At 30.3% G+C, this 27,018-nt stretch overlaps 1 protein-coding gene and 1 pseudogene across 5 annotated transcripts in view; both read left to right on the top strand.

Annotated features, from left to right (window-relative positions):
* Nucleotides 1-27,018, top strand: part of LOC149891398 (histidine ammonia-lyase-like) — a 46,919-nt gene that overhangs the window by 2,496 nt on the left and 17,405 nt on the right. For 3 of the 5 annotated variants that reach the window (XR_016450706.1, XM_090081724.1, XM_090081725.1), the window contains exons 2-5: nt 1,108-1,236; nt 4,691-4,819; nt 8,273-8,401; nt 22,840-22,914. Coding sequence is in view for 3 of the 5 variants with exons in the window: in XM_090081724.1 (XP_089937850.1) it covers nt 1,108-1,236; nt 4,691-4,819; nt 8,273-8,401; nt 22,840-22,914 (462 nt within the window). In the remaining 2 variants the exon portion in view is untranslated. Of the gene's footprint in view, nt 1-224; nt 388-1,107; nt 1,237-4,690; nt 4,820-8,272; nt 8,402-10,204; nt 10,477-10,930; nt 10,977-18,017; nt 18,058-22,839; nt 22,915-27,018 lie in introns of those variants that run through there. The other 2 variants (XR_016450707.1, XM_090081726.1) reach the window with 2 other exon arrangements.
* On the top strand, nt 19,672-22,227 carry LOC149891399 (uncharacterized; annotated as a pseudogene).

Below are 27,018 nucleotides of genomic sequence, written 5' to 3'. Positions count from 1 at the left end.
TTTTGCACGTACATTCATGTTTTTTGCATTTCACATGTAAAACATGTTGTCAACACTCAATATAATTGTCAAATAAAACGATTAAAATAGGATGCCTTGGAATGCCCGCTTCCACGTTTGAGACATTAAAACGATTTTCCTCGCCGCATGTAAGAAATCTCGATGCTGGAGTCTTTTGATTTAAATGCTATTCAGTTGTAATTTTTTATGTCACAGCCATTTTAATCATAATTTTGACAGAGTTCTGACAAATACCCTTCTAACAAAAAATCTAAAAGAAATTTGTTACGCTGTTAAAAAGAACTTTTATCATTCGACTCTAAAAACGTTTACAGATTTAGACTCTTGCACTGAGCGCCAAAAGCAATATTTTGACTAAAAGTTAAAGTGAGTTGTTCAGTATTTTAAATAAATTTTACTTAGTCGGAGAAATCCTAAATCTATACTTCTTTTTTTTCAACTTCATAAATCCTTACGACATTATTGAAGCTTCGTATAAAAATTTTTCTTTCCATTTTGTTATGCAAAAGATAGTTGCCAAACATTTTGTTAAGAAAAGTGATTCTTATAGGACATAAACGAGTTTACAGTTATTATTACAATGACGCTCGTACTTAGCTAAATGCGCCAAATGGTTAGCAAGCGCAAAAAATTGTAGTTCTTTTTAAGTGTTTTTCAACATAAGGCTGTAAGAAATTTGGCTTGATTTTCTTATATTTCAGTTTGCGTCGGCATTTGTCGTTTATTTGTCGTTTGAATTGCATTTGTCGTTTATTTGTCGTTTGCATTGCATTTGTCGATTAGTTCTTGTCAAAATTTATGAAGATTTTCATTTTTTAAGTTTTACTAAATTAACCATTTGTCGCGGAGGTATTTTTGCCAAAGGTGGTTTTAAAGTTGATGTCATTCCTAAATATAAGAATAGAAAAATTGAATTTTATCTTGAAACAGACGTTGGAAAATTTAATTGCTGATGGATGTGTTTAAACTTAAATACAATAAGGTTTGACAAAATGGAACTGACCTTTTTTTCCAATTATGCAAGTAACAATCAAATGCTTTTAACACTCTAAATGCCTCTGCGAATTTTAATGCTTATTCTTTTAGTATGATGACGTCAATTGGTATATGTTGACATCTTTTCGCGACCACGTCAATATAACCTTGTCTACAGTTTTGAAATTACCAGTACGAAACTTCTTCCGTTCAGATTTTGTAACATTTTTTTCCAGCGAGGTAAATATCTTGTCTTTATTTTTAATTAAGTTGATATTGTGTTCCTTGGAACACCCAACTTTTGGGCTAACTTTTTGTTAGACATCCCTTTTTCAGGATCTTTTAATGCCTTGTATTTTTATTATAGGTTTGTTTGTCGATTAGTCTCAGTTAGTCTTCGTTAAACGTCATCTTTTCATGTTTGATAGAAACAATCAATTTCTCTTTTAAAGGAATAGTTTTTGAAAATGAGAATTTTAGAATGCGATATGTTATCAAAGCATTAGAAAAAGTAAGATCTTGTCTAGAATTTCTGAAAGCTTCTAAAAAAGTTTGATATAACGAGGAAAACTTGGCTTTTGAACCAAAAACATTTTGCTTTCAAGCGCTTTCAAGCTAAGATCACGTAAAAATCAAAAATTTTATTTCAGTTTTAAAGAACTTATAAGGATAAGATTTTTTTTTCTCCAGAAAAAGACTCGCTTCTAACTTTAAAGACGGGTCAACTTAAAAGTAGTTCTTTTCAATCATTTCATTCGTTTACGATTCAATTGAGCCACTTTAAAATTCATTTACGACTCATTGTTCGCTATTTTATTTAACCTTCTTGGATTAGGTTTGTTACAAAAAAAAGTTTCAGAGTGAAAAATTTTGACAAAATTTTTCGAAATTTATTCACTGAAAAATCTGAATGCAACTTGCCTCGTGAAATCATTTGAGCAAAAAGCAAAGAAGTTTTCAATTCGCAACTCTACATTCCCAAAAATGAATTCTGCGACGGCAAACACAAAAAGAGTAATTTAAGTCGAGAAGTTGAGATATATAAAGTTGAGACAGTGTGAAAGCAAATGAAAACTTCCCTTAAGTGATTTTTTTCTTGATTATACTCCTTTGGGGGGTTTTAATTAAGCTAAAATTCTTAATCTCAATGAATATCTTTCAGTTAATCTGAACATGATGAGAATAATTATTTAGTAAAGTTAAAGCCTAAAGCCGTTTTAATGACATTACAAAAACTAACAAAATCACATCCTTTACGATTTGACGTTGTATTACTTTTTAACTTAATTCGTGTTTATCTCACTAATTACAGCCAACAATTGAATTAATTGGTTGTTTCGTAACATCATGGTATATAATTTATTAGGCTTATATATTTGAAGGAGGGAATTTAAGTATATCGTTACGTTTAACTATTAAGCTAAGTTGCCAATTTACTGTTGCATCAATAAAGTGCAAATTTAAATTACAACTAGACAGTTACATATCAAATAAAATGACATTTAAATAAGTTGTAGAAATCACAAATCTAAACATATTTCTTTTCAACATTCACAAACATTGACGACGTTTATGCAGCTTCATATAAAAATATTTCTTTCCGTTTCATTATACTAAAGATTCCAATTTAATAAACAAAAGAAATTTGGAACTCATACATAAACTTGATTCGTTAATTTTTTAAAAGTTAAATTTGGCCAAATATAGAATAAATGTAATTTTTAGTGGGTATATTTATCGACTTAATTCTTTTCAAAGACCTTTTGTTACTGGAAAAAGGACAGAGTTTTATATCTCAAATCTCTAAGTAAAACAAGCAAAAAAAAATTATTACCTTGGGAGGCAATTTGTTATAAAAACATTTCACCCCTTTAGTATTCTTATAGATCTGTTTTCTATTCCTAAATTAGTAATTCGACCGTGAGTTTAAATCCTAAATTGCTTTTTCGTTCGAAAAAGGAAACTTTGGATATAAAATATGATTTACAGAAATTTCAATTTCCAAATTGCTATGGTCATTATATAAAAATCGACTATCTAGGGTCAATATGTGTATATATTTAGCTGCTCTATGTGTATGTACAGAGTTGCTACGGCATAGTATGTCCGGCAGATCTGTCGATTTATTTTGAGATATATATTCTTACGAAGTGATATCATTGTTACAAATTTACAGCGCATTTCAATTTAATTTGAAGAGTGAAATAAAGTTTCGATTTCCCTCATTAGAATGTGAACACAATGTCAAACTTAATTTTTGTTGCTAAATGTGGTTTTTATTATACGGTGTCCTGTACCATATTAGAAATTAAGATAGGCAAAAAGAAGAGTAGAGTTTTTAATAGGTTCAACCATTTACTGCATAAGTTTCTATAATCTAATTGTTTTCATCATAAAGAAATAGAAAATAATTCTATGCCAGAATATTTAATTTCGTTCCAAGATAGTGTTTGTGTCTTTAGAAGTCAAAAGCTGTAGTCTTGTGTTTGATGAAGTTTGTTCAAAATAAAGTGACTAAGTTATTTTGAAACAGCCACGATTTGAAAAATGCCTTTATTTTTGCACTTATTTTTACTGTATTTATTCTTTTTGCACGTACATTCATGTTTTTTGCATTTCACATGTAAAACATGTTGTCAACACTCAATATAATTGTCAAATAAAACGATTAAAATAGGATGCCTTGGAATGCCCGCTTCCACGTTTGAGACATTAAAACGATTTTCCTCGCCGCATGTAAGAAATCTCGATGCTGGAGTCTTTTGATTTAAATGCTATTCAGTTGTAATTTTTTATGTCACAGCCATTTTAATCATAATTTTGACAGAGTTCTGACAAATACCCTTCTAACAAAAAATCTAAAAGAAATTTGTTACGCTGTTAAAAAGAACTTTTATCATTCGACTCTAAAAACGTTTACAGATTTAGACTCTTGCACTGAGCGCCAAAAGCAATATTTTGACTAAAAGTTAAAGTGAGTTGTTCAGTATTTTAAATAAATTTTACTTAGTCGGAGAAATCCTAAATCTATACTTCTTTTTTTTCAACTTCATAAATCCTTACGACATTATTGAAGCTTCGTATAAAAATTTTTCTTTCCATTTTGTTATGCAAAAGATAGTTGCCAAACATTTTGTTAAGAAAAGTGATTCTTATAGGACATAAACGAGTTTACAGTTATTATTACAATGACGCTCGTACTTAGCTAAATGCGCCAAATGGTTAGCAAGCGCAAAAAATTGTAGTTCTTTTTAAGTGTTTTTCAACATAAGGCTGTAAGAAATTTGGCTTGATTTTCTTATATTTCAGTTTGCGTCGGCATTTGTCGTTTATTTGTCGTTTGAATTGCATTTGTCGTTTATTTGTCGTTTGCATTGCATTTGTCGATTAGTTCTTGTCAAAATTTATGAAGATTTTCATTTTTTAAGTTTTACTAAATTAACCATTTGTCGCGGAGGTATTTTTGCCAAAGGTGGTTTTAAAGTTGATGTCATTCCTAAATATAAGAATAGAAAAATTGAATTTTATCTTGAAACAGACGTTGGAAAATTTAATTGCTGATGGATGTGTTTAAACTTAAATACAATAAGGTTTGACAAAATGGAACTGACCTTTTTTTCCAATTATGCAAGTAACAATCAAATGCTTTTAACACTCTAAATGCCTCTGCGAATTTTAATGCTTATTCTTTTAGTATGATGACGTCAATTGGTATATGTTGACATCTTTTCGCGACCACGTCAATATAACCTTGTCTACAGTTTTGAAATTACCAGTACGAAACTTCTTCCGTTCAGATTTTGTAACATTTTTTTCCAGCGAGGTAAATATCTTGTCTTTATTTTTAATTAAGTTGATATTGTGTTCCTTGGAACACCCAACTTTTGGGCTAACTTTTTGTTAGACATCCCTTTTTCAGGATCTTTTAATGCCTTGTATTTTTATTATAGGTTTGTTTGTCGATTAGTCTCAGTTAGTCTTCGTTAAACGTCATCTTTTCATGTTTGATAGAAACAATCAATTTCTCTTTTAAAGGAATAGTTTTTGAAAATGAGAATTTTAGAATGCGATATGTTATCAAAGCATTAGAAAAAGTAAGATCTTGTCTAGAATTTCTGAAAGCTTCTAAAAAAGTTTGATATAACGAGGAAAACTTGGCTTTTGAACCAAAAACATTTTGCTTTCAAGCGCTTTCAAGCTAAGATCACGTAAAAATCAAAAATTTTATTTCAGTTTTAAAGAACTTATAAGGATAAGATTTTTTTTTCTCCAGAAAAAGACTCGCTTCTAACTTTAAAGACGGGTCAACTTAAAAGTAGTTCTTTTCAATCATTTCATTCGTTTACGATTCAATTGAGCCACTTTAAAATTCATTTACGACTCATTGTTCGCTATTTTATTTACCTTCTTGGATTAGGTTTGTTACAAAAAAAAGTTTCAGAGTGAAAAATTTTGACAAAATTTTTCGAAATTTATTCACTGAAAAATCTGAATGCAACTTGCCTCGTGAAATCATTTGAGCAAAAAGCAAAGAAGTTTTCAATTCACAACTCTACATTCCCAAAAATGAATTCTGCGACGGCAAACACAAAAAGAGTAATTTAAGTCGAGAAGTTGAGATATATAAAGTTGAGACAGTGTGAAAGCAAATGAAAACTTCCCTTAAGTGATTTTTTTCTTGATTATACTCCTTTGGGGGGTTTTAATTAAGCTAAAATTCTTAATCTCAATGAATATCTTTCAGTTAATCTGAACATGATGAGAATAATTATTTAGTAAAGTTAAAGCCTAAAGCCGTTTTAATGACATTACAAAAACTAACAAAATCACATCCTTTACGATTTGACGTTGTATTACTTTTTAACTTAATTCGTGTTTATCTCACTAATTACAGCCAACAATTGAATTAATTGGTTGTTTCGTAACATCATGGTATATAATTTATTAGGCTTATATATTTGAAGGAGGGAATTTAAGTATATCGTTACGTTTAACTATTAAGCTAAGTTGCCAATTTACTGTTGCATCAATAAAGTGCAAATTAAAATTACAACTAGACAGTTACATATCAAATAAAATGACATTTAAATAAGTTGTAGAAATCACAAATCTAAACATATTTCTTTTCAACATTCACAAACATTGACGACGTTTATGCAGCTTCATATAAAAATATTTCTTTCCGTTTCATTATACTAAAGATTCCAATTTAATAAACAAAAGAAATTTGGAACTCATACATAAACTTGATTCGTTAATTTTTTAAAAGTTAAATTTGGCCAAATATAGAATAAATGTAATTTTTAGTGGGTATATTTATCGACTTAATTCTTTTCAAAGACCTTTTGTTACTGGAAAAAGGACAGAGTTTTATATCTCAAATCTCTAAGTAAAACAAGCAAAAAAAAATTATTACCTTGGGAGGCAATTTGTTATAAAAACATTTCACCCCTTTAGTATTCTTATAGATCTGTTTTCTATTCCTAAATTAGTAATTCGACCGTGAGTTTAAATCCTAAATTGCTTTTTCGTTCGAAAAAGGAAACTTTGGATATAAAATATGATTTACAGAAATTTCAATTTCCAAATTGCTATGGTCATTATATAAAAATCGACTATCTAGGGTCAATATGTGTATATATTTAGCTGCTCTATGTGTATGTACAGAGTTGCTACGGCATAGTATGTCCGGCAGATCTGTCGATTTATTTTGAGATATATATTCTTACGAAGTGATATCATTGTTACAAATTTACAGCGCATTTCAATTTAATTTGAAGAGTGAAATAAAGTTTCGATTTCCCTCATTAGAATGTGAACACAATGTCAAACTTAATTTTTGTTGCTAAATGTGGTTTTTATTATACGGTGTCCTGTACCATATTAGAAATTAAGATAGGCAAAAAGAAGAGTAGAGTTTTTAATAGGTTCAACCATTTACTGCATAAGTTTCTATAATCTAATTGTTTTCATCATAAAGAAATAGAAAATAATTCTATGCCAGAATATTTAATTTCGTTCCAAGATAGTGTTTGTGTCTTTAGAAGTCAAAAGCTGTAGTCTTGTGTTTGATGAAGTTTGTTCAAAATAAAGTGACTAAGTTATTTTGAAACAGCCACGATTTGAAAAATGCCTTTATTTTTGCACTTATTTTTACTGTATTTATTCTTTTTGCACGTACATTCATGTTTTTTGCATTTCACATGTAAAACATGTTGTCAACACTCAATATAATTGTCAAATAAAACGATTAAAATAGGATGCCTTGGAATGCCCGCTTCCACGTTTGAGACATTAAAACGATTTTCCTCGCCGCATGTAAGAAATCTCGATGCTGGAGTCTTTTGATTTAAATGCTATTCAGTTGTAATTTTTTATGTCACAGCCATTTTAATCATAATTTTGACAGAGTTCTGACAAATACCCTTCTAACAAAAAATCTAAAAGAAATTTGTTACGCTGTTAAAAAGAACTTTTATCATTCGACTCTAAAAACGTTTACAGATTTAGACTCTTGCACTGAGCGCCAAAAGCAATATTTTGACTAAAAGTTAAAGTGAGTTGTTCAGTATTTTAAATAAATTTTACTTAGTCGGAGAAATCCTAAATCTATACTTCTTTTTTTTCAACTTCATAAATCCTTACGACATTATTGAAGCTTCGTATAAAAATTTTTCTTTCCATTTTGTTATGCAAAAGATAGTTGCCAAACATTTTGTTAAGAAAAGTGATTCTTATAGGACATAAACGAGTTTACAGTTATTATTACAATGACGCTCGTACTTAGCTAAATGCGCCAAATGGTTAGCAAGCGCAAAAAATTGTAGTTCTTTTTAAGTGTTTTTCAACATAAGGCTGTAAGAAATTTGGCTTGATTTTCTTATATTTCAGTTTGCGTCGGCATTTGTCGTTTATTTGTCGTTTGAATTGCATTTGTCGTTTATTTGTCGTTTGCATTGCATTTGTCGATTAGTTCTTGTCAAAATTTATGAAGATTTTCATTTTTTAAGTTTTACTAAATTAACCATTTGTCGCGGAGGTATTTTTGCCAAAGGTGGTTTTAAAGTTGATGTCATTCCTAAATATAAGAATAGAAAAATTGAATTTTATCTTGAAACAGACGTTGGAAAATTTAATTGCTGATGGATGTGTTTAAACTTAAATACAATAAGGTTTGACAAAATGGAACTGACCTTTTTTTCCAATTATGCAAGTAACAATCAAATGCTTTTAACACTCTAAATGCCTCTGCGAATTTTAATGCTTATTCTTTTAGTATGATGACGTCAATTGGTATATGTTGACATCTTTTCGCGACCACGTCAATATAACCTTGTCTACAGTTTTGAAATTACCAGTACGAAACTTCTTCCGTTCAGATTTTGTAACATTTTTTTCCAGCGAGGTAAATATCTTGTCTTTATTTTTAATTAAGTTGATATTGTGTTCCTTGGAACACCCAACTTTTGGGCTAACTTTTTGTTAGACATCCCTTTTTCAGGATCTTTTAATGCCTTGTATTTTTATTATAGGTTTGTTTGTCGATTAGTCTCAGTTAGTCTTCGTTAAACGTCATCTTTTCATGTTTGATAGAAACAATCAATTTCTCTTTTAAAGGAATAGTTTTTGAAAATGAGAATTTTAGAATGCGATATGTTATCAAAGCATTAGAAAAAGTAAGATCTTGTCTAGAATTTCTGAAAGCTTCTAAAAAAGTTTGATATAACGAGGAAAACTTGGCTTTTGAACCAAAAACATTTTGCTTTCAAGCGCTTTCAAGCTAAGATCACGTAAAAATCACAAATTTTATTTCAGTTTTAAAGAACTTATAAGGATAAGATTTAAAAAACAAAAGCAACCTAAAATAACGACAGAAAAAGTTCGGTTGCCTTTAAAGTTGTGTTTAGAGGTGTGTTTTGGGTTTATTGAGTTCTTTCAAAATGGTTTTAAGATGCTTTTCTCCAACAAAGTAGCATATTTGAGCGATGCGAGTGGTTCGTATCAAGTTAACCTCAAATAAACTTTGCTAATTTATATATTATGTATTTATTTTTAAAAAGTACTTCCATTTTCTTTAAAAAGGACAAGGTTAGCATTTTTTTGGTTACTGGGTGTAACTGTGCACTCTAGATTGCATGCGTTCTGGGGGTTTGTATATTTGTGCATCTTAAATTTTCACATATTTAAATTACGCGCCATATTATTTTACGATTATTAATCGCATTTTTCATTTTTCGGGGTTTAAACGATTGTCCTCTTGTATAAATTTTTGTTCGAACAGCTAATATTCTTTTTATTGCTTTTTTTTTTCTTAAGATTTAATTATTAAATCGGCGAATATTTTATTGCATAAACAAGAGAAAATCCCATTTAAAATTGTTAAAGAAGGAGGAAACCGTAACATGTATTTCGTGTTAGCTGATGAAATTGGACAAATCCGTTTTTGTGAAAAATACACTCAAATAATTTGAGCTTTTTATAAATCGTCAATGCATGAAATGCTACATTCATCATGCGTGTGAAAATTTTTTTTCTCTTATAGGAGAAGAAACTGATAATTTTTTTGTCTCGTTGTTGTTCGCAAAAAATAAAACACGAAATAAGTGGACACACACAAAAAAAAACAAAAACACAATGTATATCACTTAAGTATGTTTCTGATATTTTTTATGTCGGCAGAAAATGTCTCAGACATGAAATTATGTCAAAATATGTGGACAGAGAGATATTTCGGACATATTTTATGTCGGCAGAATATTTATCAGACATATTTGACACATGACAGCTCTGTATATGTATATAACTGTATTACAAGTTTTATAAAGTGCGTTGTAAAAAGGATTTAGAATATTTAAATATTTATATACAACGCATTTTTTATATAAATAAATCACACAAAAATGGTGATAACATCTTCAGTAGAAAGATTATAAATGATTTCGGAAAATAAATCGGAATTCCACTTCTACTAATTTTAAAAGTCCATCCTTCAAAGTTTAAATCAAGTTTGATTAAAATAGTTAATAGTTTTTAAAAAAAACCTGCTGTAATATTAAAATATTTAATTACTTTGAAAAAAATTTCAGACACTGTATCAATGCTTCATTAATTATCAATAATTCTTATAATACCTTTTACGTCTTCAACATTAAAATATCATTCTTAAGTTTTAGTTTTATTTTATGAATTTTTTTATATTGGAAAAAAGAAGATTTATTAAAATGAAGATATGTGTAAATTACTTCGGTATTTGCTATGTAATTCCATGCGGAAACGGTGAAGAAACCATTAGCTGGTTAATTGAAGAAACTTTAAAACGCAAAACTGACGTTACAGAAAAAGGGACCGAAGAAGATGGTCTGAATTTAACTATTCCGGAAAAAAAAAAGCTTTTTCTGAGACATTCTAAAAGCTATGGATTACTATCAAACTGCGACAAAATTAAGGATGTTCTTGATGATGGAGACCTAGTACACTTGAGTAAGGGTTATCTATTATATGTTTTACAATATATACCCCTTCCGTGAGATTTATTTTTATCTGAATTAGGCTCGGATGCATGAAAGGAAACTAAAAATTTTAGTTAAAATTTTAATTTCAAGTCTGCTTTCGGGACCGTTTTTAACCCTTGAAACAAAATTTCGAATTTGATATCTGACTTAAAGGCTCAAGTTCTTTTTTTGCATTCAGGTTTAAATCTTGTGAGGCGGGCCTAGAATAAGCCGTTTAAATTTTGTTTTTACTTATAATTAAATAATACATATTTGAAATAAATATAAAACAAATGTCGGTTAAAATAACCAATTTAATTATTTTTTTAAATTTATATCCTCCCCTCCTGTTCCCTCAACCTTCTTTTTTTTTTTTTTTTTTTTTTTTGCATTCTTGCAGTCATAACATTTCCGGAGTTTGATCATTTAAATTTTTATCTTAGAAAACAAAAAAGAAGAATTATTTGCAAATAATGCAGAAAATGGACAGTATCTTTTTCAAGTTTTGGTTTTAAATATAATTTTTTTTTTCTTAATAAATAATTGCAAACAAATTAGTCTGCCTCAATTAAGCTATTTTATTCAAAAGTTTTGTTCAAGCTTGATATAGGTTTCATATAAGTTTATTCAAGCGCAGCGAAAAGAAAAATATTAAAATTCTGAATTTCATCAAATATTAGCACATATGATCTACATTTACTAAAGTAAATACATCAACCATTAAGTCTTTTTCTGTTAAAATAGTAATTTGTGTACTGTGCATAAATGAAGATGAAGATTATTTAAATATACTCGAGTGATTTAAAGCTAGTCTGAGAAAATTTCGTTATTCTTCGTGTTATTTTTGTTTAAACGCGTGTGACGTATTTTCACCTCGCGTGATTGATGGCAATAAGAATGTGACGTTATGTATTCCGTTTTCAAAGACCGACTTTGTTTTTATTGAAACAGCCGATAATAGATAAAAAATATACAGTTAAATATAAACATTTATATTTAGCAAAAAAATTACTTTTTTTTTGTTAAATATAAATGTTTATATTTACCTATTTAAAGTGTATGCTCTAATTGATCTTGAGGTTTCAACATATTTCATGCTTTTTGAGAATACTGCTCAGAAAATCTTTTATTGGATCACCAACTAAACTCTTCTTCCGGAATAAAATTGGACAATTAACTAGATTTTCTGTAAAAGTATCTTTCTTCGGTAGGAATGTGAAGAAAATGGCACTAAAAATCTTCATACCTTTTCTTTTTTTTAGCTTTCATGTAAAAACACTCAAACAGTTTAGCTATGTTCTTCGGTTCGAACTTAAATGTTCGAAACCTCTTCGACTTTGTTTACTTTTTTGTTGTTGTTGTGAAATTCGAAATTTGCGCAGTTGAAATAGAAAAAACCTATTAGATTATCTTAATTTGAGCCTAAACAAGTCTTTTTACTTTTTAGGGGTATTTGTCGCTCGCCTATAATACAAAAAGGCTGACGGCCTGGTATATATTTATCCTGCATTTTTTATCTTTTCACTTTTCATTTGTATGTAAGATGCAGCCTTCATCTAGTATCTAATATCATCATTTCTTACTTTTGCAATAAAACAATCTGCTTAATACTATGATCTGATTCCCATAAATTGCATTTTGAAGAATGTTTGACACTTACTTTTGATTGTCGCATGAGAAACAAGTTTTGTCAGTATTAATCCAACATATTGTATTTTATACACAATATAATGTTGTTATCATATAATGAACAATAATAAATAAATGGAACTGGAGGAAGAAACTTTAAAAATATCTCCCTTCTATTTATATAAGTTTTATTTAGACCCACCACCAATTAAAACTTCAAGGTTTGCTAAAGACAAATAATTGATGAAAAACATTTGGATTTTGCAACTTTACCTTGTACTTTCAAAACTTGTCTTGTTTTTTATCATTATTACATTTGCTGAAAAATGAATATTTCACAAAATTTGTAGTAGTAATTGAAAAATTAACAACTTAGATGTATGTATGTATGTATGTATGTATGTATGTATGTATGTATGTATGTATGTATGTATGTATGTATGTATGTATGTATGTATGTATGTATGTATGTATGTATGTATGTATGTATGTATGTATGTATGTATGTATGTATGTATGTATGTATGTATGTATGTATGTATGTATGTATGTATGTATGTATGTATGTATGTATGTATGTATGTATGTATGTATGTATGTATGTATGTATGTATGTATGTATGTATGTATGTATGTATGTATGTATGTATGTATGTATGTATGTATGTATGTATGTATGTATGTATGTATGTATGTGCAGAGAAAATGAATCATAAAAATTAGAAAAGATCAAGTGAAACATTCAATTCATTTTCAAGTAAAAACTAAAAACAAAAAGATAAACACAGCAACAAGACAACTGGTTTAACATTTTTACATGTAAAACTTTTAAATTAGAAAATGAGTTCTGCTTTTCTTCAAACAGCTACAAAATATTTAAAAACCAAAAATTTCAAAGGCGAGTTTAAATATCATAAACACAGGTCAACAAGTAATCCTAAAAGATTGGCTATACAACATAGCTTGCTCGTTACTGATATTTTTATTTACTTATCCTTGTACAAATTTTTTTTTTTTGCTAACGGCAGAAGAGACTTATTTCCCATCTTTATTAGCTTTTCAACATTTGTTATTTGATCGCAACCTGGTTTTGTCAAGTAAATATGTAAATTTGATCACATGGATTCACCCGACAATAAAAAAAAAACCTTATATACGCTAATCGATTTTATAGCTCAAAGTGTCGTTTACGATGGTCGCTCCTTTTAGTCGTGTTATGGGCGACGCGGGAAGTTTTTAAAAAACGTCGGATTTTCTATTTGTACCACAAATAACTAGTTGTACAAATGGATAACAACAACTATCGTAGTGCACAAGAGTGAACATTACTGAAAAAGTTGTGCTTAGAGATCATTTTGTTTATTTTTAAAACCCATAATGTTATAAAAAATTAATATTTTAATTTTTAACAACATTTGCCAGGTAACGTGCATTTTAGTGAATCGTTTGCCAAATGTAGTTATGCTCAAAAGAAATGTTTAGTAGCGCAACCAAATACTGATAAAAGCCAGACTTGCCTTAAATCACCCGAGTATAGTAAAGTAAAAATGGCGATTAATTGATTATTATAGAAAACCTTTAAACATTTATAACAAAATTTACACCAAAAAGTTTAGATTAAGATTGTGCTGAGGCAAAGTAAGTCCTGTAAACAGCTTATGCTAGGGAAAATACAGTACGTAATTTTATAAAAAATAAACAAATAGTTTAATGCCTTACATTGCTTTACAGTCAGCCAAAATGCCTTTACGACAGGAAACTTAAATTGGCATAAAAAATTTGTTGATATGAAAAAATATCTCAAACCACTAAAATAGTAAAGCGGTACAATGATCCGAATCATTCGATTATGTAGTGAAGCTGTAGGTCCTGTATATATCAAAATAACATACCTGTATTGTATCAAAATAACATCATTCACCTCAACATTCACCTACCTAAATCCAATTCAACATTTGTGTGAAGAGCTTGACCGAATAATTAGAAAACACAAAATTTAGAACAAGGAATGTCTAAAGACAGCGCTATTATCGTCAGAGGCGAAAAATACTTTAGACAACAAAAAAACTCTTGCGATTCAATACCTGAGACTTTAGACAGTCCTAAAGGAAAAAAGAAGGTCGTATTGTTAAATATTACAACAAAAGATTTATAAATGTAGAATTTATTTAATAACGAGTGCTACTAAACATTATTACCCCTCCCCCCTCTCCCACTCCCTTCTTTTTTTTTTTTTAAATGTTTGAGAATTTTATGGTGATCAAGAATTGTATAAAAATTCTTGTCTCAAAATCTAATTTAAGTGCTCTAAACTCAAGTTGAAAGTAATAAAATATACAATAAATTGCTAAAATTCGCCATTTGAAAAAATTAACTTTACAATTGATTTTGTTTTCAAAAGCAAAACATTGCCAGATTGGATTTTAAATATAACAATTTTTTTTGGTTTTTTAAATATACGAAAATTCTCTCTAGTCATTAAAACAAACAAACGAGCTTTAAAATATGTCATTATTGTGAAACATGATTTTTTTAAAAACATTTGATGAATTTTAATTCTTAAAGCAGAACAAACGACTATTTTTTTTAAAAAAAATTTGCTAGCATTTTTTTAATTAGTTTGGATGTTTACTTTTTTCTTTACATTAATACACATAATAATAAAAAAATAAAATTTTAAGAGGATTTACTTGAAATTATGAAAGGAAGTCAACAGTTTTAAATATATTTTCACTATAAATATTTTTAGCAGTTTTGCAGTTTATTGTAGTTTACAATCAATAAAATAATTTTTCAATTTATTCAGTAAATTGAAATATTTATCAAAAGATATTTTAGACAGCAAAGAAAGAATCACGCTATAATAAAGTGGAGTGATAATAAATATAAATGAGACGATTCGTAAACACTTTGTAACGTTTCAAATGAAAAACCGTGTTATTGATCCAGACAAATGAAAAATTTAGGAACTGGATTAAGTCATAGAAACGAAGAACTTTGGAGGTAAGATACAGGATGTCATTAGGGAAGTTTCTAGGACAGAAATTAATTATTTGTATTGCTCTATTTTGAAGCGAAACGATTTTAGAAAGACAGACGGTTTTAGATTGTCCCCAACTTGGCATGCATATTGTAAATGTGAACCAAAAGTTGAGTGATATATAGATAGCAATTTTTCAAAATTAATGTAGTGTGGAACTTTTGCTAACATGCCGTTGGAACGGCTTAGTTTGAGAGTAAAGTCATTTACGTGTGTTTTAAATGAGAGTTTCTCATTGATTACAACACCAAGATAAGATTTGTTACTAGACAAAGGCAGCATTTAACCACTTATTCTGAAGTTCAACTATTTTGGAAGATTCTTGTTAATATTTTTAGAAAAGTTAGTATATTGCGTCTTAAATATTGCTACTTCTGTTTTTTTAGTATTCAATGAGATTTTATTTGTTCGGAGCCATTGAACATATTCTGATTAATATATATGTTTAGCTTTTTGAGAGGGTTTATTATTAATTGAAGATTTTTATCATCAGCGAAGTGATACGTATTTGAATGTTTGATAGAAAGATTAAGATCATTGATATATATAATAAAGAGAAGAGGACCTAATATGGATCCTTGAGCATGCCAATGCAAACGTTTTTAATGTCTGAGAAGGTGCTATTTAAAGTAACAAACTGTTGAAGATTAGAAAGGTATGATTTAAACCATTGTAAGGGTATGCCTTGTACATCATAATAGTTAAGCTTTGATATGAGAATGTCATGGTCTACAGTGTCAAAAGCTTTTTGTAAATCAAATAAAAGCCCACAAGCAAAGTCTCCATTATCAAGAGCAACTCTATATTTTCTGTAATTTTGATAAGAGCGTGAGCTGTGGAATGCTTTTTACGAAAACCGAACTGGTTTTTATATAAGCATTGATTTTGGTTTAGGAAGTGGTATAATTTATTATGCATAACTTTTTCAAAAATTTTGCCTAAATTAAAAAGAAGAGAAATCGGACGATAGTTGGTGCAGTCAACCGTAGATCCATTTTTGTGGACTAGAATAACATGGGATAGCTTGAAGACATCTGGAAATATTCCTTTGCAAAATGAATTATTTATCATGATACTTAGTGGTTTGTGTAGAATTTTTGACACCAGTTTAAGAAGTTTTGTTGGAAGGCTTTTTGGTCCAACACTCTTACCTTCTATGATAGTGGAATTTATATAGCCGAGGGTTTTGTCTTTCTTTATTGGGCGCACAGTATCAGTAAAAAGAGTTGCTATTAGGATTGGTCAGATACTTTTGAATGTTGAATCTAGAATTTGGAATTCCATCGGATAATTTTGAAGCAATCGAAATGAAATTGTTAAACTGATAACAGATAGCTATAGGATTAGTTTCGCATTTTTTGTTGATGAGTATGCTTTTCGGGGAGAAACTGTTATCTGGCTTTACATTTATCACCTCTTTTATACCTTTCCAAGTGTTTTTTATTTTATTTATGTGGCTAAAAAAGTTTGAATAACTTTCCCTTTTTGCTAAACTAAATTGTTTAAACTTTATAAAAAGTGAATTTTTCTTTTTTGCCGTTTTTTGAATTTAATATTTTTTATGAATTTTTTTTTTAAGTGCTATTGACCTGAGAATGCCTTTCGTTAACCAAGGTTTATTAAGACTAGTTGTTTGATTTTTTGTAAGGGGCATGTTTGTTCAAAATACAATCAAAAAGTTCGATTAACTTTATAATGGAGTAATTGACATCATTTTCTTCTTTTATAAAGTCATCCCATTCAACATTTGAAATATCTTGGATAAATTCAGCTTTTTTTAAGTTTTTAAAGCACCTCTTTACAATAGGTTCAAGTGAAGTTTGTGTTTTGGAATGTGGCATTATTATAAAATGTGCAAGATGATCAGCTATTGAAGTGGTAAGATTGCCTGAGATTATGTCAGAAGAATAAAGATTTTTAAAAATGTTGTAAATAACTGTTTCAGAATGAATGGTTATGCGTGTAGGCTGTATAATAAAAGAAAAAAGAGAATTTGAAACCATTGATTTTAAAAAATGTGAAACCTCATTGGACGTATTGTATTGAGCAAGTCAAAGTTGAAATCTCCCATTATCATAAACATTTTTTTGTCTAAACTAATTTTCTCAAGAAGATAATTTAGGTAGCGATCAACAAATTCAGACGAACACATTGTTGGATGACGATATAAACAACCAACTATTAAGTTGCTTCTTTTAGCATTTATTACTTCAATAAATATAGTTTCGAGTTCTTTACTTTTAACCAGGATCAAGTCAGTTCTAATTTTAGAGATTAAGCTAGATTTAATATAAATCAAAGCACCACCCATTTTAGCTTTAGTTGGCGTGTAAACAAATACATATCCGTCTAAATCAGCATTAGTTATAGACACATCTTTATCGTGCAGGTTAGGTTCTGTTATCCCAATAATATCAGGCATATTATTAAAAGATGCAAATAGTATATAAAAATCAATATGATATGGTAGTGAAGATATAAGAAGATAACTTGAAGAATTTCGGGATATGTCGATGCACCTAAGAATATCCACAAACTTGCAGTTAGTTTAAGTGTAAGATAAGTCATAGAGGTCCCCAAAAAGGTTTTTTAAACTCGGATAATCAGATTGATTGTTTACATGGTTAACATTCACTGATTTTCCCTTAACTTGATTCTTCCTTTTAAATGAAAACCTCATGTTATTTTCATTCTTAATTGTTTTGCTATCGATGTAAATTTAGCACATACTTTTATATGCAGAATTTGATTTATTATTTCTGTCAACCTTTTTACAAATGCGATATTTGTTTGTGTGTTGTAGAATTTAGTAAAGGACTATATACTAACAAATACTGTTAGTTTTCCTTGATTTTAAAAAGTGATCAATCTGAAGCCATCAATTGGTCAGCTTCCAGAAAGGTAATCGCCAATTCAGCATTAAATGCGATAAAGTTTATTGGTAGTGTAAAATATTAAGTGCTAGTTTTACTGCTTGTGTTAAGTATTAGTTTTTTACATCATGAATCACTTTTAATATTTTACTTCATCAATGATTTTGTATGTTGAATTGTGAAAACAAGCAATAGATGAAGATTTGATTTTAAAATCGACTATAATATTCTTTGTCCATCCAAGTCTAAATAAATTCAATTTAATTCAGATTCGGTGATCAAGCTTGCCATGAATGAAATTTATTTCATTTTTTTGTATCCAAACTTTGATAGCAACCTGTTTAGGAAAGAGCCATATCTTGTTGAAGCTGCCACCATTTGTTCAATCAGTTTGCATATTTTTTGATAGAACCATAGAGTTTTCTAGTGTCCTTATATAGGTGTGTTGGTTGATTTAACCTGTATATACATTACAAAACTTTCTTCAATAAAATTTATGCAGCCCAAAAAACTGACATTCCTTTACCAACTTAATCTTGATGCAACAAGGCAGTTGACATACTTTTTAAAATTTTTTAACAAGAAATTTATGTTTGTTAGTTCAAAGTTACTTATAACACTAGAAATAAGTCTATCTTAGGCAATAGGTGTTTTGTGATAGTTGCATAAATCCCAGTTTTTTTCTAAAGTAAAATGTTTATAACTTTAGAGATATGCTTTTAATTGTTTTTTGTTAAATGCTTGGGATGGTTTATGATAACAAGTCTCGGATTAAGTTTTACTGCACAAGTTTGAGCCCATTCTTGTGCTGCACATTTTTTTCAAATTTTTTTTTGAAACTTTGGGCTCGAAAAAGATTTTATGTATCTTAACTACCAAATTGTCTCACAAATAGTTTTAAATCCTTGTGTGACTTTTTTATAACATTTCCCAAAACATTTTTTTTTTATGCGTGGTTAATAAAGCTGAACAAACAAAAAAGGTATAATAAACATGTTAGCATCGCTAGTGGAGAAATTTTTCCTGTGATGAACATTTATATATATATATATATATATATATATATATATATATATAAATATATTAGGGGTATTCAAAAAAAGTAAATTTTCAAATCTAAAAAACCATACCCCCTAAATTTGGAGTAAATGTATAAAAAATGAGTCTCAAAAAGTTTGAGCGCTATTGGATCACTTTTGACCCCTCCTCAAGCTAATAATTTAGGGAAAAAATGACCGAAATGTGGTCATTTTTGGGTGTCTTGAGGGAGGGGCAATTATTTTTTTTTTCAAATTTTTTTCTGCTACATATATATAGGCCTATATTTTTGTTTAAAAATATATGGTTTTTTTCCTACCGCTCAAAAATCTATGTTTGGTGGTATTGAAAATCATGAAAATTGGTATATTTTTAAATGTATTTTCTGTTGCGCCTAATTTATATACTTATATTTTCGTGCAAATTTTGATAGTTTATAACTTTAAATTTTTCTAATAAATACAGAATAGTACATACAATAAACATTAAAAATGAGTGAAGCACAACTTAGGTCAATGAAAAAGGAACTTTTTATTATAAAAGAGGCAAAACCAGCTATATCAGGTAGAAACATTTTTATTAATACTGGAACTATAACGAGTCATTAGTCGCTAAAATATTTATTAAAGAATGCCTAAATTTTTCTATATAGATATGCAACTTCCAACAGGCTTGGATATTCTTCAACATTTAACATATAACCAACAATGTTGATCTGCACCAATATCAAATATTATTGCTTGTCCCCCTAAAAAAAATTTTTTTAGATGTTCAGATTGTTGTGAATGTATTCTGTCTAAAATCAAGAGACCCTGGATTAAAGCTGGATTTGATGTGTTAACTAATTTAAGTTCAGTTAAAAAACTTTTTAATTTGCATAAGTCCTATTCAAACTTGAAAAAAAATGCAAAAAGGGGAACTAGTGGTGATTTGGCTAAACAAAACGATTTTGAGATAGAAATAAAAAAAAGTTTTTTCGGCTGGTAATTCTAATCTCAAAAACGTGATTAGTAAAGATAAAAAAAGATCACTAACAGACAAGATTGAAGATCTAAAATTTCTTGATGATCATGAGGGTGAAAGAAAGTTTGTTATTGGTTCAGAGGATATTACGTATAAAAAAAAGGTATTCATTGCTTTTAATTAACTTCTTTATCTCTGGTTCAATTTCTATTAATTCTTTTTTCCACTAATTTTATAATTAAAAACTAAAACTACAATTTTTCTGTAAATTAGGCAAGAGAAAGCATCAGGAAGAAAAATCTTTCACATCCTAAAATCTTTCAAGAGTTTGAGAGATGATGTACCCAACGTTGAACTTATAGACACAATTGTAAGCGATTAATCTTCAATTGAGTCTGATTTCGATCCAGGTGATTGGTATCATATAGAGGTATCTGAAAACCCAGACACAGTAATTGCAAAAATTCCAAAAGATATTTTTGCTGGTAATTTTTCGCTTACTGCTACAGCCTGTGATATATCACCAAATGTTTTACAGAAGGTAGCAAATGCAATTCTATATCAATCAGGTGTTTATCTTAAAGAAATTAAAAGCAGTCAGTCTACCGCATATAGAAAAATGAAAAAAGAAAATAAAAACATGGCAACCATTTAAAAAGAAGATATTAAAGCAGCCATAGACGCATCTCCATATCCATGTATAATTCATTTTGATGGCGAGACCTTGTTTGAGCTAAACAAAGCAAAAATATTAAAGAGAGATAGAATGGTTGTTTTAGTTAACATTAATGGAGAGACTTACCTACTTGGAGTACCTCCACTAGCATTATCCACTGGTGAAGATAAGTTCTTAAGTGTAATGGACTTAATTAAGGAGTATCAACTTACTTCAAAAACTAGAGGAATATGCTTTGATACGACATCATCCAACACTGGGATGAATAAAGGATCAGCTTCCAGATTATCTAAAGAACTGGATAAATATCTCCTCCAAATAGCATGTAGGCATCATGTGACTGAACTAAGAATGCTTCACTTTTGGAAATTAGTGACCAATTAAGAAACTAATGGAACTGATTATCCTCTTTTCAAAAAGCTAAAAAGAATTTTTGAAGATCCTAATTTTAACTAAAATTCAGTTCTACTGTTACGGTTTGATTGGAATAAGGTTAAAAGCAGTTTTTTAAAGAATGCAGCTATGAAGTCATTAACATTTTGCAAAGCATACGTTGGTAAACCAGGTATTATAAGAGATGATAGAAGTGAGCTTGCAGAATTAGTTGTCACTTACTTATCCCCTATAACATATAAAATAAGAAAAATTGATTACCTCTAGCTTTGCTAGATGACGAGTTAGCATCAGATGAGAAGGCAAAAATTGCATCAGCAATTCTGTCATTTGATATGCCTAGCTCTGACTATTATAAACCTGAGAATATAGTAAAGCAAGATATCAAGGAAATTTATAAAATGAATACAAATATTGGTAAAAAACCACTATCCTTGTCTGCCTTGGTTGATGTCTTTTCTTACCTGATTTTTGACATGATTGGGTTTGATAAGCAACGAGTTCAAGACTGGCTCTCACTTCCACAAAATTATTGGGATACTCAGTCATGCTACAAAAGTTATCAAAAATATGCTGAAACTTTTCTTCTTGTAAATGACCATTCAGAACGGTCAATAGGTATGTTGGGGCAGTATATTCATAGATATTCTGATGAAACTGAAAAGCGCAACATATTGCTCACTGTGGGCAAAGTTCGATCTGTATTCAGATCACCAGAACAAAAATCCGGTACAATTTCAAAGACTAAGTTTAATGATGGGCTAGGTGTGATGCGGAAAAAGATAAAGATTTAAACTTGATTATTATTAGATTTTCAAATGTTTTTTCTCTTATAAAACTTGAGTAGAAATTTATCTTTTTATTCATTTTTGCTCATTTTGATTTTTCAATATAGATAAATAGTAGTTTTTTTAATATAGATAAACGACATTGCTGAAGTCACAACCAACCACTGTTCATTCTTTCGGGCAAAATGAAGTTGGTTACCCCCTCCAGCGTGCCTTGGGAATAGTCAAGGAGGCTCTGTGTGTGTATATATATATATATACATACAGTGCTTATTTATTTGGTTATATATACATATATCTATAAACCTAACCTAACCACAAAAATACTAATTTACATGACTTTCAATACCACCAAATAGATTTTTGAGAAGAAAAAAACCATACATTTTTAAACAAAAAGAAAGACCTATATACATATAGCAGAAAAAAAAAAGCTTGAAAAAATAAAAATAGCCCCTCCCTCCAGACGCCCGAAAATGACCACTTTTCGGTCATTTTTCCCCTAAATTATTAGCTTGAGGGTGGAGAGGGGGGGGGGGGGGTTTGTCAAAAGTGATCCGATTGCGCTAAAACATTTTGAGACTCATTTTTTATACATTTGCCCAAAATTTAGGGGATATGGTTTTTTAGATTTGAAAATTTACTTGTTTTGAATACCCCTAATACATATATATATATATATATATATATATATATATATATATATATATATATATATATATATATATATATATATATATATATATATATATATATATATATATATATATATATATATATAAGTATGTATGTATATTTATATATATAAAATTAAAGGTTTTGTTAGGGTTCTTTTAGGGTTATTTTGGTGATTTTATCAATGTTTTATCAAAGTTACATTCAGCAAATTTATCAAGTGCAAAAATTTGTCATCAAATGAGACTTCTTTTGTAAATTTTATATATTTTTACAGATACTTGTTGTTGATGGAAAGTCATTGACTACAAATGAACTTGTTCAATGTGGAAAGGGGAAGTTTGTTATTAAGGTTTGGAAATTGTTACACTTGATAAGTTCTAAACTGATTTTTATAAAAGTGTTTACTAGTATTATCAACAACAAAAAAAGTTTTTTGTTTGTTTGATGTTTTTTATATTGTTAGCCTTAATTAAAAAAGTGTTTTTAACTAAATGAAAGTCTTAAAGGTTTTTAAAGATTAGATAATAAAAACAGATTCCTATATGTTTTTGAAAAGGTTTTACTTTAACTTTCAAAATTTTTGCTGTTTTTTTATATCAAATTTACTTCAAGGTGTAAATATAAGAACTTTTAGCTTTGAATTGTACCTTAAGTCTCTAAGTCCTTAAAATGCAAAAAACTGGCTAATACAAAAAAGAGACTAAATTCAATCCCTTGCTCACAAAAAATGTTTTAAAATTTTCAGAAAGGACATTAAGAATGAACCAAAGAAATGGATATGAAGTAAAGAGCTTGCTGCTGACATTAAGTACTCACAGAAAAGTGAGAGTAAATTTTTAAAAGATTTTAAGTTGATTAAAGAACATATATCAACAGTCAGTAGTTCCATTCCAGTAGCATGTGCAGCAAAGCCAATATATTTATCTTTTAATGCTTAATAGTGTTTTTAGTACACTCAGGACGTCACTTTTTACTACCATTAATCCATGGTACTTTTAGTGTATCTAAAATGAAAAAGAGATTCATCTAACCAAACAACTTTTTTCCGCTAGGCAATAGTCCAGTCTTTAGGTCCACTGTACCATTGAAGTCTATGTGCAATGCTGACCTTTGATAAAGGTTTTTTGACTGTCCAATTTCAATCTAAAGTTTTTCACTCATACAAGTAATATTAGTATAGTTGATGGTGGAATCAGGACAGAAAAAAAAAGACTGATATAAGATAGTTGATTTCTTAGAAAGTGTGTTCCGAACTTAGGTGATTGAGCTATTTAATAGACTAAAAAAGAGCCAGAAAAAGTACTTAATGGTAGAGTTAGTGAATAGTTTTATTAAGTAATCTGAGGTAATCTCAATGGCCATGGTCTCAGACCTGTGACTTTATAAGGATTATTATTTAATCATTGTTCGACACTCTTAACCTTAAAGCGCTCGGCGCGACTTGCTAGTGGCTTTAGGAGTACGTTTGATACATCAACAATATTTTTTTTTTCCATTAGAGATCATATGTAGTATAGATAGTATCCATAAAACATGGACAGCGCCTTATTGCAAGAACTAAAGAGCTTCCTCAGAGAGAAAATAATAACTTTAGATGAGTACCTGGAAGCTTCAAGAAGCAGGTAGCTTCATCAACCAACCAAAAAAAGTCTGAGCATGTTATTACAACTGATCAGAGGAAGAACGTGAGTTAATAGTGTTGGCACCAGGAGAGTTACCATCGACCGATCAAAAAGTTGATCCTGATCAGAAGCTTAGCAAGGAAGAATGTGAGTTGTTAACATTTATACCAGAAGAGTTGCCATCAGACGATCAAAAAAATGAGCCTGAGCCGGTCGATTAGAAACTCGAGTCTTAAGATCAGAAGCTTAGCAAGGAAGACAAGCCGAACTTCGAAATTTACAAGAGTACCGACAAACTTAAGAATTAAATAGCCACCATACCACTAGGATATAAGCTTGAGTTATTCCCAAGTGAGCTGATGTTAGCCGTGAAATTAAAAACTATCGAACTTCTGGGAAGGCAAGATCGCTAAGGATGAGCCCAGTGGTGCAACCAAAAATGCATATCTGTGGGTCCCATGTGTACCAATACTAAATAAAGACGATATCGAGGAGCTTCACAAAATATTCAAAAGAGTGATAACGGAAAAGATGATGTCTTTGACGTCTGCTAACTCTGGGTGGTTAATAAATTGATGCGAATTTATATTCATCAGCTCAGCAGAATATAGAGCGTTCAGAGGTAGTAGCAATGTGGAGACACCTAGTGCCTCCACATTGCTACTACCTCTGAACGCTCTATATTCTGCTGAGCTGATACACCTATGCCAAGTAGATGTGTTATCAACGCGAGGAACACGGATAGCAGATGCTTTGAGTGGGTCATACTTTCCAAGAAATATCCAGCAAAATACCATAAAGAATATAAGAGGAATTACAGGCAGCATCTGGGTGAGTCAAACTTCACAGGGATTGATCTTCCGGTAAGGGTTACAGATGTCAAAAAACTTGAGCGTCTTTCCAGATGTCAAAAAATTTCAGCATAAAAAATCTGTCTGATAACCCAAGGTTATTTGTGAATGTCTTCGGATGGAGAAAGTGGCTGTACCCGATGTATATTAGCAAGATGGAAGGGTATATTAGAGAGCAGGAAGACAAGGAATGCGAGAAGAAACACCCTATTTTAAACCTCTTACTTAAATCAGATAAGGTTAACCCAGAAAAGTATGTTTTGATCAGCAGCGTATGTTTTGAAAAGCGTAAGATCAAGTAGGTGGGTATCAGAAAAGTATGTTTTGATCAGATAAGATTAATCTTGAAAAGTATGTTTTAATAAGCATGGTGGAACGAAGCACCCTGTGAGCGCTGCTTAAACGTATTCTCGACAAAGGACCTCTTGAAAGAACATTGCAAAGATTGCCTTGGTATTGGTGGAAAACCTCAAAGGACTTTGATGTCGGAGGAAGGAAAAAGTATCTTAGAGTTTGCGAATAAATATAAGCAGACACCAGTGCCTTTCATAATACAAGCGGACTTCGAGTGTCTAAACTTGCCAGTGGAAGGTGCCTCAGCCAAACCTGAAAAGAGCTCAACGCGTATCTTATCGAAGCAGGTCTCATGTAGTATTGTAGTTGTGTAAGAGTCACCAGCGATGGACAAAATAAGGGACCATTCTTATACCGTGGGGAGGGTGCTGTAAAACACTTCATGGACAGCCTACGAATAGGGATGGCTAACATAACTAAATTCTTGAGAGTTTAGATACGTTGATAAGCCCTCGAGAACAGTATTTCTAGAGGAGAAATGCTTTTTATGTGATAAATACCTGGTGGATGACAGGGTATCTCACCACACCTACATCAGTGGTAGTTATAGGGGAGCCGCCCATTCAAAATGTAGTTCAATAAAGACTGAAACGACCGTAATAACCTAAAGCTTCCTGTTGCATTCCACAACCTCAGAGGCTGTGACGGGGATATCATCATTCAGGCTCTGGGTAAAGATAGGGAAAATGATAATTTTATCTGCATCCCAAACAACATTGTACAATATGCCCTTATCCGTAGGGTGGCTAAAATTTATCAACTTTATGCAGTTCCTAAATTAATCTCTCCATTCATTGTCTAGGAATCTGAGGAGTAGGGAGCTGAGGATTACGAGAAAAGGCCTTATAAAAGCTGAGTTAAGTCTTCTACGGCAAAAAGGGGTCTATCCCGATGAGTCTGTTTGCGGCTTTGACAGGTTTGACAAGACTTGTTTACCACCAAAGGAGGCATTCTACTCTAAGCTCAAAAAGAGCGGGATAAAGGATGGAGACTATGCACACACTAAAGGTGTGGAGAATGCTTGGATGTAAAAACTGATGATACAACCGCTACCTGTTGGCGGGTTCGAGTGGGTTCAGCCAGAGCTTGTGGATGTACTAGAAACAGCTGACGATGCATCGAAAGGATATATATTAAAGGTGGATATCGACTATCTCGGAGAGCTACATGATATACGCAGCAACTATCCTCTAGCCTCAGAGAAAATGATTGTACCAGAAAAATGGCTGAGTGATTACCATAGAAAGCTAAACGAGGAGAGTAATCATAAATATAAGGGGTTTAAGAAGCCGGTACTAAATCTTTGGAGTAAGGAGTGCTATGTTGTGCACTATCGCAATCTAAAGCTCTAGTAATTGCTAGGTATGGTGGCGTTAAAGTTTAGGCAGGAGCCTTGGATTTGCTGATTACATCAATATGAACACTGAATTGAGGAAAAAAGCCAGCTCCAACTTTGAAAAGGACTTCTTCAAGTTGACACAGCATACCAATTGCACAGGATATTCAAAGATGATCTGGCAGCAATAGCAAAAAAAACAAAAGATGTACGACAAGCCATGCTAGACCTGTCGAAAAATCTAATGAATGACTTCTGGTGCAACCAGATAAAGGCTAGGTATGACTTAA

This window comes from Hydra viridissima, unplaced genomic scaffold (assembly GCF_058129835.1).
Source record: "Hydra viridissima isolate aposymbiotic clone 2 unplaced genomic scaffold, HvirCarnegie_v1 scaffold_3, whole genome shotgun sequence".
Lineage (NCBI taxonomy): Eukaryota > Metazoa > Cnidaria > Hydrozoa > Anthoathecata > Hydridae > Hydra > Hydra viridissima.
The sequence above is the reverse complement of the archived record's forward strand: the minus strand, read 5'-3'. Positions and strand labels throughout refer to the sequence as shown.